At 42.0% G+C, this 15,836-nt stretch overlaps 1 protein-coding gene across 1 annotated transcript in view; it reads left to right on the forward strand.

Moving 5' to 3' along the window:
- LOC106589586 (ubiquitin carboxyl-terminal hydrolase 42) overlaps positions 1-15,836 on the forward strand; it is a 37,660-nt gene that overhangs the window by 14,572 nt on the left and 7,252 nt on the right. The window contains exons 2-6 of the mRNA XM_014179732.3: positions 10,594-10,852; positions 13,317-13,526; positions 14,174-14,284; positions 14,604-14,703; positions 15,100-15,167. Coding sequence (XP_014035207.2) covers positions 10,603-10,852; positions 13,317-13,526; positions 14,174-14,284; positions 14,604-14,703; positions 15,100-15,167 — 739 coding nt within the window. The 5' untranslated portion in view covers positions 10,594-10,602. The remainder of the gene's footprint in view (positions 1-10,593; positions 10,853-13,316; positions 13,527-14,173; positions 14,285-14,603; positions 14,704-15,099; positions 15,168-15,836) is intronic.

Here is a 15,836-nt window from a genome sequence, read left to right on the forward strand (position 1 = left end):
TCTGTACCCGTAAAAGCCGTGGTTTCATACATGTTAACATTAGAAGCCTCCTTCCTAAGTTTGTTTTATTCACTGCCAACCTGGATGTCCTAGCCGTGTCTGAATCCTGTCTTAGGAAGGCCACCAATAATCCTGAAATTTCCATCCCCAACTATAACATTTTCTGACAAGATAGAACTGCCAAAGGGGGCGGAGTTTCAATCTACTGCAGAGATTGACAGAACTCTGCAGGCTTACTATCCAGGTCTGTGCCCAAACAATTCAAGCTTTTACTTTTAAAAATCCACCTTTCTAGAAACAAGTCTCTCACCGTCGCCGCTTGTTATAGATCACCTTCAGCCACCAGCTGTGCCCTGGACACCATATGTGAATTGATTGCTCCCCATCTATCTTCAGAACTCTTAGTGTTAGGTGACCTAAACTGGGATATGCTTAACACCCCGGCCGTCCTACAATCTAAGCTAGATGCCTCAACCTCACCCAAATTATCATGAAACCTACCAGGTACAACCCCAAATCCGTAAACTCGGGCACCCTCATAGATATCATCCTGCCCAACTTGCCCTCTAAATACACCTCTGCTGTCTTCAACCAGGATCTCAGCGATCACTGCCTCATTGCCTACGTCCGTAAAGGGTCTGCGGTCAAACGACCACCCCTCATCACTGTCAAACGCTCCTTGAAACACTTCAGCGAGCAGGCCTTTCTAATCGACCAGGCCCGGGTATCCTAGAAGGATATTGACCTCATTCCGTCAGAGGATGCCTGGTTATTCTTTAAAAGTACTTTCCTCACCATTTTAAATAAGCATGCCCCATTAAACATTTTTTGAACCAGGAGCAGATATAGCCCTTGGTTCACTCCAGACCTGACTGCCCTTGACCAGCACAAAAACATCCTGTGGCATACTGCATTAGCATCGAATAGCCCCCGTGATATGCAACTTTTCAGGGAAGTTAGGAACCAATATTTCACAGGCAGTTAGGAAAGCAAAGGCTAGCTTTTTCTAACAGAAATGTACATCCTGTAGCACAAACTCTAAAAAGTTGTGGGACACTGTAAAGTCTATGGAGAATAAGAGCACCTCCTCTCAGCTGCCCACTGCACTGAGGCTAGGAAACACTGTCACCACCGATAAATCCACGATAATTGACAGTTTCGATAAGCATTTTTCTACGGCTGGCCATGCTTTCCACCTGGCTACCCCTACCCCGGTCAACAGCTCTGTACCCCCCACAGCAACTTGCCCAAGCCTCCCCATTTCTGCTTCACCCAAATCCAGATGGCTGATGTTCTGAAAGAGCTGTGAAAGCGCTGGACCCCTACAAATCAGCTGGGCTGGACAATCTGGACCCTCTCTTTCTAAAATTGTTGCAACCCCTATTACTAGCCTGTTCAACCTCTCTTTCGTATCGTCTGAGATCCCCAAAGATTGGAAAGCTGCCGCGGTCATCCCCCTCTTCAAAGGGGGAGACATTCTAGACCCAAACTGTTACAGACCTATATCTATCCTACCCTGCCTTTCTAAGGTCTTCGAAAGCCAAGTTAACAAACAGATCACCGACCATTTGGAATCCCACCGTACCTTCTCCGCTATGCAATCTGTTTTCCGAGCTGTTCATGGGTGCACCTCAGCCATGCTCAAGGTCCTGAAAGTTATCATAACCGCCATCAATAAAAGACACTGTGCAGCCGTCTTCATCGACCTGGTCAAGGCTTTCGACTCTGTCAATCACCACAATCTTATCGGCAGACTCAACAGCCTTGGTTTCTCAAATGACTGCCTCGCCTGGTTCGCCAACTACTTCTCAGACGAGTTCAGTGTGTCAAATCGGAGGGCCTGTTGTCCGGACCTCTGGCAGTCTCTATGGGGGTGCCACAGGGTTCAATTATCGGGCCGACTCTTTTCTCTGTATATATCAATGATGTCGCTCTTGCTGCTGGTGATTCTCTGATCCAGCTCTACGCAGATGACACCATTCTGTATACTTCTGGCCCTTCTTTGGAAACTGTGCTAACTAACCTCCAGGCGAGCTTCAATGCCATACAACTCTCCTTCCGTGGCCTCCAACTGCTCTTAATTGCTAGAAAAAGCTAAATGCTTGCTCTTCAACCAATCGCTGTCTGCACCTGCCCGCCCGTCTAGCATCACTACTTGGACGGTTTTGACTTAGAATATGTGGACAACTACAAATACCTAGGTGTCTGGTTAGACTGTAAACTCTCCTTCCAGACTCGCATTAAGCATCTCCATTCCAAAATTAAATCTAGAATCGGCTTCCTATTTCACAACAAAGCAACCTTCACTCATGCTGCCAAACATACCCTCGTAAAACTGACTATCCTACCGATCCTTGACTTCGGTGATGTCATTTACAGAATAGCCTCCAACACTCTACTCAGCAAATTGGATGCGGTCTATCACAGTGCCATCCGTTTCGTCACCAAAGCCCCATCTACTGGCTCATATTTGTCGCCAAACCCAGGTCATCTATAAGTCTTTGCTAGGTAAAGCCCCACCTTATTTCAGCTCACTGGGCACCGTAGCACACGCTCCAGCAGGTATATTAAACTGGTCACCCCCAAAGCCAATTCCTCCTTTGGTCACCTTTCCTTTCAGTTCTCTGCTGCCAATGACTGGAACAAATTGCAAAAATCACTGAAGCTGGAGACTCATATCTCCCTCATTAACTTTAAGCATCAGCTGTCAGAGCAGCTTACAGATCATTGCACCTGTACACAGCCCATCTGTAAGTAGCCCATCCAACTACCTAATCCCCATATTATTATTTTTTGTTGTTGCTCCTTTTCACTTCAGTATCTTTACTTGCACATTCATCTTCTGCACATCTATCACTCCAGTGTTTAACCTGTTAGGGCTAGGGGGCAGTATTGACACGGCTGGATAAAAAACATACCCGATTTAATCTGGTTACCACTCCTACCCAGTAACTAGAATATGCATATACTTATTACATATGGATAGAAAACACCCTACATTTTCTAAAACTGTTTGAATGGTGTCTGTGAGTATAACAGAACTCAAATGGCAGGTCAAAACCTGAGAGATTCCTTTACAGGAAGTGGCCTGTCTGACCATTTCTTGAACTTCTTTTCCATCTCTATCTTTTACTAAGGATCTCTGCTCTAACGTGACACTTCCCACGTCTTCCATAGGCTCTCAGAGCCCGGGAAAAAACAGAATGTCGTCATTCCAGCCCCAGGCTGAAACACATTATCGCCTTTCTCAAGTGGCCGATCAAGGGACTCTGGGCTTATGCGCATGACCCGACCGCCCCAGCCTTTGTGATTTTTTTTTTTCTTCCTCTGTTTGCCGAAAAGGAGATTCCCTGTCGGAATATTATCGCTTTTCTACGAGAAAAATGGCGTAAAAATTGATTTTAAACAGCGGTTGACATGCTTCGAAGTACGGTAATGGAATATTTATAATTTTATTGTCACGAATTGCGCCATGCGCGCGACACTTCTTTACCATTTCGGATAGTGTCTGGAACGCACTAACAAAACGCCGCTATTCGGATATAACGATGGATTATTTTGGACCAAACCAACATTTGTTATTGAAGTAGCAGTCCTGGGTGTGTATTCTGACGAAGACAACAAAAGGTAATCAAACTTTTATAATAGTAAATATGATTATGGTGAGTGCTAAACTTGCCGGGTGTCTAAATAGCGAGCCCGTGATGCCTGGGCTATGTACTTAGAATATTGCAAAATGTGCTTTCACCAAAAAGCTATTTTAAAATCGGACATATCGAGTGCATAGAGGAGGTCTGTATCTATAATTCTTAAAATAATTGTTATGCTTTTTGTGAACGTTTATCGTGAGTAATTTAGTAAAATGTTAGCGAATTCCCCGGAAGTTTGCGGGGGGTATGCTAGTTCTGAACGTCACATGCTAATGTAAAAAGCTGGTTTTTGATATAAATATGAACTTGATTGAACAAAACATGCATGTATTGTATAACATAATGTCCTAGGGTTGTCATCTGATGAAGATCATCAAAGGTGAGTGCTGCATTTAGCTGTCTTCTGGGTTTTGGTGACATTATATGCTGGCTTGAAAAATGGGTGTCTGATTATTTCTGGCTTGGTACTCTGCTGACATAATCTAATGTTTTGCTTTCGTTGTAACGCCTTTTTGAAATCGGACAGTGTGGTTAGATTAACGAGAGTCTTGTCTTTAAATAGCTGTAAAATAGTCATATGTTTGAGAAATTGAAGTAATAGGATTTTTAATGTTTTGAAAATCGCGCCACAGGCTGCAAGTGGCTGTTACGTAGGTGGGACGAATTCGTCCCGCCTAGCCTAGAGAGGTTAATTGCTCAATTGTTATTACTTTGCCATTATGGCCTAGTTATTGCCTTACCTCCCTAATCTTACTTAATTTGCACACTCTGTATATAGACTTTTCTATTGTGTTATTGACTGTACGTTCTGTTTATTCCATGTGTAACTGTGTTGTTATTTGTGTCGCACTGCTTTGCTTTATCTTGGCCAGGTCGCAGTTGTAAATGAGAACTTGTTCTCAACTGGCCTACCTGGTAGGTTAAAGGTGAAATAAAATGGAAGCTTCCAACATAATCCAGGTAGTCGGGCATTCCCCAGGGCAGTTGTCTAGGCCCCTTGCTTTAAAAAAAAAACGTCACTAATGATCTGGCACTGTGTAAAGCCTGTGTATCTATTAATGCTGATGACTCAACATTATATACACTACATGACCAAAAGTATGTGGACACCTGTTCATCGAACATCTCATTCTAAAATCATGGGCATTAATATGGAGTTGGACGCCCCTCTGCTACTATAACAGGCTTTCCACTAGATGTTGGAACATTGCTGCGGGGACTTGCTTCCATTCAGCCACAAGCATTAGTGAGGTTGGGCAAAATGGCATGGCTTGCAGTCATCGTTCCAATTCATCCCAAAGGTGTTCGATGGGGTTTTGGTCAGGGCTCTGTGCAGAACAGTCAAGTTCTTCCATACTGAACTCGACAAACCATTTCTTTATGGTTAAATGTACACAGAGAGCTAACATTAATGACATGCATGTCAATCTCTCTTGGCTTAAAGTAGAGGAGTGACATCACTATTTGTCTTTGTGAGAGGTATTGACATGTTGAAAGCACCGAGCTGTCTGTTCAAAGGACTAGCACACCGGTCCGATGGCAACCCATGTATACCCTACAAGACATACCGCCAGGGGTGTCTTCACCATTCCCAATTCCAGAACAGACTCCGGGAAACGCGCAGTACTACACAGAGCCATGATGACTACATGGAACTCTCTTCCACATCAAGTAACTCATGCAAGCAGTAAAATCGAATTAAAGAACAACTTCAAAAAACAGAAAACTACACCTTTTGGAACAACGCACACTGTGTAGAGAGACACATACTAGCACTCTACACACACACATACATTTTAAAATTGTTGTATGGTGGTATTATACATTTTGTGTTGTAATGATGTACTGTTTTGTTTAAATTGTAGTTTTTTTTGTGCCTTAATGTGTTTGGACCCCAGGAAGAGTAGCTGCTGCCTTGGCAAATGCATGTTCTGTTTAGAGGCGAATTGTCTCTGTTTACACACAGGTGTTCGGAGACATATCTAATTAGCTCAGGCAGTCGACTGTCTTCCGTCTGTTTTCCTTAAAACAAGCGAGGTGTGGGAACCCTATAAAGGTGTGTAGTGATTTATCCTTTTTTTTCCTTTTTTCTTTTTACGATTTCCCGCTGATATGAATGATACGTTCCTTATGCTTCCAAAACCATACCTCAAGCGCTGCGTGTTGAGAGCAAGCATCGGGGCTCTTAGTATCTTCTGTCCGGGGGTGTTTTGCTATTGTTAATGGGCGATAAAGATAGTTAGTGTCTGTGAATGTCTTACCTTAACCATAACCCTTACCTTAACATTTTTACATTTCAACGTCAATGAGGTGATGCCAGCTGGATGTACTAAGGATCTTGGATAGAAAGGACCCTTCTGATTTCAGGGAAGGATTGTGGATAAATTGTCTTACTCAGGCCGTTTACAATTGAAAAAAATGATAACGGTTCCGGTCTGCTTAAGGGGTGGCTCTCCCATAGGCACCAATACCAAAGATGCTGTGCCAATGCGATAGCAGCCGGGTCTGGTTAGTTCATTGACTAACCAGAAAAAATGAGGGAGTGGGATGCCTAGCTTCCTCTTCAGTCTCTGGTTTCATTTTGGTGATTTGTTCCTGTATGTCATTACTACTATCTACAATGTTGTTCATTTGACTTCAGTTTTAGCTAGCTAATAACATTATCAATCACTACTACTGACTGGTAATGTAGTAATATCATTTGGTGACATTTTAGTAAAGTTTTGTGTATCTACTAGCTATATATGCAACCAGTGTGTCCCAGATGCAACTCAAACGCTGACCCCTAGACCCTACACCCTATACACTTGTGGTAGTCGGAAGGATCTAATTAGTTGCAATATGATGAAACTTCCACCTAACCTATCAGGACAAGGTGAAGTTATTTCAATATTGTTTGCACTTGTCGAATTTTCTCAGATCTCCACTGGAGCATAGGGTCCATTTGGGATTGGGCCCTAGTCCCTGGAGCAAATGCTGTTAACTTTGTTGTAATATTTTATTACAACTTGCAGTCACTAAACGTATCACTAAATCTGACTTGAAAGGGAGCTCTGTGTCGCATGTAAATTCAATGCAAAACATAAGCAGAGCATGCCTTTGGGGCTACTACACTGCAGAACTCCTTTTCCCTCTGAGAGGCTACTTTTGCTTTTATATCCCACAGCCATGGTGTTGTCTACATGACTTGTGACCCATTTACACCTCCAGACAGACCACCTGCTGGTAATTTAGTGGGTCAATCCTGTTAGATGCTCTGTGTGATTGGCGCTACCTACGCACTGAAATCCTACCCGGCATATCTAACAATCTCAGTTGATTTATTTAGGCACTGGAAACATGTTAGTCACATTGTGACTAGAGGTCGACCAATTATGATTTTTCAACACCGATACCGATTATTGGAGGACCAAAAAAATCCGATACTGATTAATCGGCCGATTTTTAAAATAAATTTAAAAACATATATATTTTTGTTTGTAATAATGACAATTACAACAATACTGAATGAACACTTATTTTAACTTAATATAATACATAAATACTATCAATTTAGCCTAAAATAAATAATGAAAGTGTTCAATTTGGTTTAAATAATGCAAAAACAAAGTGTTGGAGAAGAAAGTAAAAGTGCAATATGTGCCATGTAAGAAAGCTAATGTTTAAGTTCCTTGCTCAGAACATGAGAACATATGAAAGCTGGTGGTTCCTTTTAACATGAGTCTTCAATATTCCCAGGTAAGAAGTTTTAGGTTGTAGTTATTATAGGAATTAGAGGACTATTTCTCTCTATACGATTTGTACTTCATATACCTTTGACTATTGGATGTTCTTATAGGCACTTTAGTATTGCCAGTGTAACAGTATAGCTCCCATCCCTCTCCTCGCTCGAACCAGGAACACATCGACAACAGCCACCCTCGAAGCAGCGTTACCCATGCAGAGCAAGGGGAACAAGTACTCCACGTCTCAGAGCGAGTGACGTTTGAAACGCTATTAGCGCGCACCCGCTAACTAACTAGCAATTTCACATCGGTTACACCAGCCTAATCTTGGGTGTTGATAGGCTTGAAGTCATAAACAGAGCAATGCTTGAAGAATTGCGAAGAGCTGCTGGCAAAACACACGAAGGTGCTGTTTGAATGAATACTTACGAGCCTGCTGCTGCCTACCATCGCTCAGTCAGACTGCTCTATCAAATATCAAATCATAGACTTAACCTCTATGGGCTAGGTGGGACGCTAGCGTGCCACCCGTGGTGCACTCCATCAACAGCAGGTGCATTTCAAGAGCGGCAAATTTGAATCCAAATAAATGGCAAAATTCAAATTTTTCAAACATACAACTATTTTACACCCTTTGAAAGATAAACATCTCCTTAATCTAACCACGTTTTACGATTTCAAAAAGGTTTTACGGCGAAAGCATAAATTTAGAGTATGTTAGGACAGTACATTTACAAGAGTTGTGTGTAATGTTTTGTCAAGTCAAAGACAGGGTCACTAAAACCAGCTAAAATGATGCACTAACCTTTTACAATCTCCATCAGATGACACTCCTAGGACATTATGTTAGACAATGCATGCATTTTTAGTTCTATCAAGTTCATATTTATATCCAAAAACAGCGTTTTACTATGGCATTGATGTTGAGGAAATCGTTTCCCTCCAATAACCGGCAGTCAAGTCAACACCACAAATTAAATAATTAAAATTAGAAAACATTGGTAAAATATTATATTGTCATTTAAAGAATTATAGATTTACATCTCTTGAACGCAATCAACTTGCCAGATTTAAAAATAACCTTACTGGGAAATCACACTTTGCAATAATCTGAGCACTGCGCCCAGAAAAATACGCGTTGCGATACAGACTAGACGTCATGTTGGGGAGATCTAAAATCGAAAATACTATGTAAATAATCCATTACCTTTGATTCTCTTCATCAGATGTCACTTCCAGGTATCACAGGTCCATAACGAATGTAGTTTTGTTCAAAAAAGCTCATCATTTATGTCCAAAAATCTCCGTCTTGTTAGCACATGATCTAAGCCAGCCGGACTTCTCGTCATGAACGAGGGGAAAAGATATATTTACGTTCGTTCAAACATGTCAAACGTTGTATAGCATAAATCATTAGGGCCTTTTTTAACCAGAACATGAATAATATTCAAGGTGGACGAATGCATACTCTTTTATAACGTATTGGAACGAGGGTACCCAACATGAACTCGCGCGCCAGGTGTCTAATGGGACATCATCGTTCCATGGCTCTTGTTCGGTCAGATCTCCCTCCAGAAGACTCAAAACACTTTGTAAAGGCTGGTGACATCTAGTGGAAGCAATAGGAAGTGCCAAAATATTCCTCAGCCCCTGTGTTTTTCAATGGGATAGGTTTAAAGGTAATACAACACATCAGGTATCCACTTCCTGTCAGAAAATGTCTCAGGGTTTTGCCTGCCAAATGAGTTCTGTTATACTCACAGACACCATTCAAACAGTTTTAGAAACTTTAGAGTGTTTTCTATCCATATATAATAAGTATATGCATATTCTAGTTACTGGGTAGGATTAGTAACCAGATTAAATCGGGTACATTTTTTTTATCCAGACGTGCAAATGCTGCCCCCTAGCCCTAACAGGTTAATTATAAAATAATAACACAGAAATATGAGCCTTTGGTCATTAATATGGTCGAATCTGGAAACTATCATTTCGAAAACGAAACCGTTCCGTATTTTTATCTAACGGGTGGCATCCCTAAGTCTAAATATTCCTGTTACATTGCACAACCTTCACAACCTACATTGCACAACCAACATTATGTCAAATTCTGGCAAATTAATTACAGCCTTTGTTAGGAATAAATGGACTTCACACAGTCCGCAATGAGCCCTAACTGCTGTATATACCCTGACTGCTTGCACGGAACGCTAGAGAAGTGACACATTCATGTTAGCAGGCAATATTAACTAAATATGCAGGTTTAAAAATATATAGTTGTGTATTGATTTTAAAGAAAGGCATTGATGTTTATGGTTAGGTACATTGGTGCAACGACAGTGCTTTTTTTCGCAAATGCGCTTGTTAAATCATCACCCGTTTGTCGAAGTAGGCTGTGATTCGATGAGAAATTAACAGGCACTGCATCGATTATATGCAACGCAGGACAAGCTAGATAAACTAGTAATATCATCAACCATGTGTAGTTAACTAGTGATTATGTTAAGATTGATAGTTTTTTATAAGGTAAGTTTAATGCTAGCTAGCAACTTACCTTGGCTTCTTGCTGCCCTCGCGTAACAGGTAGTCAGCCTGCCATGCAGGCCCCTCGTGGAGTGCAATGTAAGGCAGGTGATTAGAGCGTTGGACTAGTAACCGGAAGGTTACAAAAACGAATCCCCCCTGAACAAGGCAGTTAACCCCCGTTCCTAGGCCGTCATTGAAAATAAGAATGTGTTCTTAATCTCACTTGCCTAGTTAAATAAAGGTGTAAAAAAAAAAAAAAAAAAAATACTAAAAAAATATCGTCAAATCGGCGGCCAAAAATACCGATTATGAAAACTTGAAATCGGCCCTAATTAAACGTCTATTCCGATTATTTGGTCGACCTCTAATTGTGACATCATGATATTACAGACAATCCACTGTTGCTGTGCAGGTTCTTAGAATACGAAAACATACAATTCCGTATAGTGCAGTGAATTCGGCATCTTCAAGTTGGATGATAGTACTGAACCATTACATTTTCAGGAAATAATGTGAGTTTGAAATAGGATGCTTTTGGGTGGTTTATGGGCTGTTTCTGCAAATGTCTTTCATCCTCTAGCTACAGAGCTAGTCTTCAAGACCGTTCTCCCAACTAAGCATAGGTTAGTTGCTGTATCTAAAGAAACAGCATTATCTAACTTCCTCTGTATTTATTTGTTTTTGTCCAACAGCAATGAACAATGACCATAGTTGACAGATCTTCAGAGAAGTCTGACCACGAGTCAGTCGGGTGCAAGCGCTCCGGATCGCTGACCTTCCCCGGCGGCGACGGGAACGGGATGGACGGCGGCTGCTCCAGCTGGGGGGCGGGGGGCCCCTCGTCCTCCGACACCCCCAGGGTGAAGACAGGGGGCTGCATGGGCCCAACCCCTGGAGCCACTGTCTACAGCAGCAGTGCTGGCATCACTGCAGACAGGCCCAAGGAGCAAGGTGAGGAGGGTTGATGTGCTCAATTCTGAAGTCTTTTGACGCTAACATCAAAGGACGCATGAGCACCAATGTGAAGTTCATAGCAGCATATCAAATTGAGTGTCAAATGAAGACCAAGTCTATATTTTTGGGAAATGAAGGCATTTTCCATCTTAAAAATTAGGCATAAGTAAAGGCTTTGATTTCTGGATAAACAGATGAAAAAGGGGTCTTAGAGTTTTTCTGGTAGATGTTTTCTATCAGAAATGCATCAAAACACAATGTTGACATAAACTAATGTCAACAATTGTATTTAGTAATTGAAATTGTTTACCTTCTGTAAGTTTAAGAAATATTGCCTTGTAATTCTGTTTCCAAAAACCCACATATCTTTAAAGGTGCTACACATGACATTTTATTTAAATTGTTGCATTATAATTTCAGAAAATGTCCATAATATATCTGGCACTAATAGTGGAATGATAGTGTTTCACAGTATTACTTACCCACCAGTGTTGTGATTGGCTGGGATATTCGCCCTAATATTGAGTTGACTAAAATGTAAATGATTTAACAAGCGACATCAATAAGGGATCATAGCCTTCACCTGGTCAGTCTGTCATGGAAAGTGCAGGTGTCCTTAATGTTTTGTACACTCAGTGAATATCGATAGGACCAATGATGTTTGTGACCAGCTTTTTGCCTGTTTCACTAATCCAGCTCGGGGTAGGTGGCTTTCTGAGCAGTGTCTTTACAGCGAAGGGCAAGGTTTGCCTAGCAGTGTGCGTGCTCACTCCACCAGGGGTGTGGCGGCTGCTTGGGCATTGTTCGGGGGCATGATGATTGGTGATATCTGTGCTGCAGCGAGTTGGTGTTCTGTTTTGAGGTTTTATTGCTTGGATGTAACTGTTCCCAGTGTGGCTCATAGTCTTATGGCTGGGTCTGGGAGTGGTGGGAGCACAACCTGTGCGCTGCTTATCTGAGTTACCACAATTCCCTGTGGGTTTGGAACTTGGGCTGCCTTGGGGTGCAGCAGCGCGTAAAGCGCGCATTAGCAAGGTTACCACAGTTTCCTGTGGGTTTGAGCAGAAAGGTTCCTGCAGTTTTCCTGTGGGTTTTAGCCTCAGCATGCCGTGGTTCATCGACTATAGTCAATGCTATGCAGTGCGCGTGTGCGCTTTACAAAGTCACGACGTGTTATTTTTGGACTTGCGGTTACTTGTACGCGTTCTGACATTTCATGCTTGCACAGTAAGTATTGTTCTTGGAACCTTTGGGTCTATGGACTTGGGCTGCAGTGGCAGCGTGTCAATATCCATAGCCAAGTTACAGCAGGTTTTGGTTCCCAATATGGGACTTGACAGTTCAGGCCTCATGAGGCTCTGACAGTTCAGGCTTCTCAGATAAGTATTAGGGGGAAAAGGTGTCTTCTGTAACCCCTTTTTGGTGCCTGTGGAACATGTGTGTGCTTGGGCTGCTGAGGGCCTCCTAGGCGTGAGGGGCGTGATTCTAAGTCCCCATAGTATGTTATACTGAGTGACTGACAAAGGGAATATACAGTTGTGAAAATAACTACTGTTCCCTGAAGGAGGGACTGAGGTATAACATATGTTGGCCCTGCGCCGTCGGGATTTGTGCTCGCTGAAGAGTGGAACTGAATTGAGGAAATGAATGCAAGTCCCAGTATTATAGCCAGGAAGGCGGGGCTTCCAAGGGCGTGCTAGGTATTCATTGGCCCGTTGACTGTTTTTTATTTTTTTTATTTTATTTTTTCTTCAGGTGAATGTGATTGGCCGTTGACTCCCCATACTATGTTATACCTCGTTCCCTCCTTCAGTGAAAAGTAGTTATATTCATAGCTGTACGTTTGTTAAACTTTCAAATCAATATTTGTGGTTTGGCATACATTTTAAAGTGGGAAAAAAACTGTCAAAGTGTAATTCCATTACTGTGGTATTGCCCGGTATCTTTGGTTGCAGGGCTCCAAATGCATAAAATTACAGAAGGAAAGGACCTTAATTCATTGTAAAATAGTCTTTAAAAATGTAATTCATGCCAGATTGTAATGAATGAAATCTTTCAAGACTATATTCCAAACAGGGAGTGCTGAGTTGAGTAGAGTGGTTTCCCAGATCTCTTCTCATAAGTGACTGCCTTAACCGGTTCCCCTACATGTTTCTATTATACTGGCCCAGTTATGTAACCGTATTGTTGTTTTGAAGGGTGTAAATCAATAGCCTGATGTACCCTGAACCATAGATCCTGTGGCACCAAATGTTATGTCACTAAACAAGAAACACAGCATCTTTCTGCCTTCCCCACCCATCCATCAAATATGCCTAGCTTTCAATTCAAAGAAATTGATTGTCAATTTGAAAGTGCCTTGAAGTTGGAAGCAGTAAAACATGACCTTTCCTAAGACCATCTTTAGAGATGTATTCCCACTGATTTATCTAGCAGGCAACACTCCTTTTCCCCTCCGCAGTGGTGCTGACCAGTGGCGACGGCATCGCCTTGCCCCAGAAGGTGCTGTTCCCGGCTGAGCGGCTCAGCCTGAAGTGGAACCAGGTCAACCGCATCGGATCAGGTCTCCAGAACCTGGGCAACACCTGCTTCCTCAACTCGGCTCTGCAGTGTCTCACCTACACTGCTCCCCTCAGCAACTACATGCTGTCCCGGGAGCACTCTAAAACATGTATGTTGATGATAGAACCAGGGGCTCTTTTTGTTTATATTACATTTTCATAATGCAAAGCAGGAGAAGGTTAGAAAGGGAAACAAAAGTAATATTTCGACAAAGAGTGGCTTCAAATTGAATGTTGGTTCTTTGCTTAAAGGCCCAGTGCAGTCAAGTTTTTCCTGTGTTTTATATACATTTCCACACTATGAACTTGGAATAATACTGTGAAATTATGATAATGCCATTTTGTTGTAAGAGCTGTTTGAAAAGACTGCCTGAAATGTCAGCCTGTTTTGGTGGGATGTAGTTTTGGCCTGCCTGGTGACATCACCAGGTGGTAAATTAGTTAATAGACCAATAAGATAGAGTTCTAAACCGCTCTGCCAATAACAGCTAGTTTTCAGTTTCCCCTTCACACTAAGACCACTCTTGACCACTCACACCATTCTTGCTTGAGAAATCACTTTTTGCCAAAAGCCTCTGTTTTCAATTAAAATGGTACAACAACAAAACAAAAAAAATCACAGTAAGATACTTTCCCCCCCCCCCCCCCCCCCCAAAATGTATTTTTACCCAGAAATGATTTGATATTGAGATCAAAGTGGCTGCATTAGACCTTTAATGCCTATTACCTGATTGACCGCCTCTGTGTTGATGTTCAGGTCACGAGCCTGGATTCTGTATGATGTGCACCATGCAGAATCATATCACCCAGGTCTTTGCCAACTCTGGGAACGTCATCAAGCCCATCGGAGTCCTCAATGAGCTCAAACGTGAGTAGTATTTACTTTGGAATCGGAGGGGGAAAGACTTTCGCACAATGTGGATAGGAATTAGTCTTTGTGCCAACGTGTTGAAAGCCATTACAGCTAACCAACCTGTCAGCAAAATAGTTTTTTCATACAAAAATGGAAGGAGAGTTGAGACTCCATCACAGGTGTAGAATTCTGTGAAACCTAGTCAGCAAAATTAGTTTTCCTCACAAAAATATAGAGTTGATTCTGTAATTTTTGGAGGGAAAACTGACAGGGTCAAAGTCTCATTTATTATGTTGCTTCTTCACCTGTCTATATCTCTGTCACACCTGTGCAGGGATTGCAAAGCACTTCCGTTTTGGTAGCCAAGAGGACGCCCATGAGTTCCTGCGGTACACAGTGGATGCTATGCAAAAGTCCTGCCTGCCTGGAAGCAAGTAGGTGTTGCACTGAAACTCACATCTCATCTGACCCACATTCACATTTCACTTACAGCACAGAGTGAGACATGATTAATAAATCATGTTTCAGTGACCATCTCCTATACACTAGGGACCCTTAACTGACTTTAGGAAGCCTTCCTCCCATGTAGAGTGGAGGGCTATTCTGCCCTCCAACAGGTTGCCTCTACTCTCTGGAATTACTTTTGCTCTATTTCCTCTGCTGTCTCTTCCTCCTCAAAGGGCTAGGACATTGTGTCCCAATGAGAAATGAAATGAAGGCTGTCTTGATTTAAATGATCCCGTGTGTACGCATAGCCAGCAATTTCCCTTGAAGCTATTTGGAGTCGCTGATTAGCATCTTTAATGGTTTGACGTTTCCTTTTTCAACAGATTGGACAGGCAAACGCAGGCAACCAGTTTCATCCATCAAGTCTTTGGAGGGTATCTAAGGTCCAGAGGTAGGCTTATTAGTGCTATCTTGAAAAAAAAACATATAAACGGTACCAGTCAAAAGTTTGGACACACCTACTCATTCAAGGGTTTTTCTTTATTTTTACTATTTTCTACATTGTAGAATAATAGTGAAGACATCAAAACTATGAAATAACACATGGAATCATGTAGTAACCAAAAAAGTGTTAAACAAATCAAAATGTATTTTATATTTGAGGTTCTTCAAAGTTGCCACCCTTTACCTTGATGACAGCTTTGCACACTATTGGCATTCTCTCAACCAGCTTCATGAGGTAGTCACCTGGAATGCATTTCAATTAACAGGTGTGCCTTGTTAAAAGTTAATTTGTGCAATTTCCTTCCTTAATGCGTTTGAGCCAATCAGTTGTGTTGTGACAAGGTAGGGGTTGTATACAGAAGATGGGCCCTATTTGGTAAAATACCAAGTCCATATTATGGCAAGAACAGCTCAAATAAGCAAAGAGAAATGACAGTCCATCATTACTTTAAGACATGAAGGTCAGTCATTGTGGAAAATTTCAAGAAATGTTTAAGTTTCTTCAAGTGCTATCACAAACACCATCAATCACTATGATGAAACGGGCTCTCATGAGGACCCCACAGGAAAGGAAGACCCAGAGTTACCTCTGCTGCAGAGGATAAGTTAATTTTCG

The sequence above is a fragment of the Salmo salar genome, chromosome 28 (assembly GCF_965601325.2).
Source record: "Salmo salar chromosome 28, fSalSal1, whole genome shotgun sequence".
Classification (NCBI taxonomy): domain Eukaryota; kingdom Metazoa; phylum Chordata; class Actinopteri; order Salmoniformes; family Salmonidae; genus Salmo; species Salmo salar.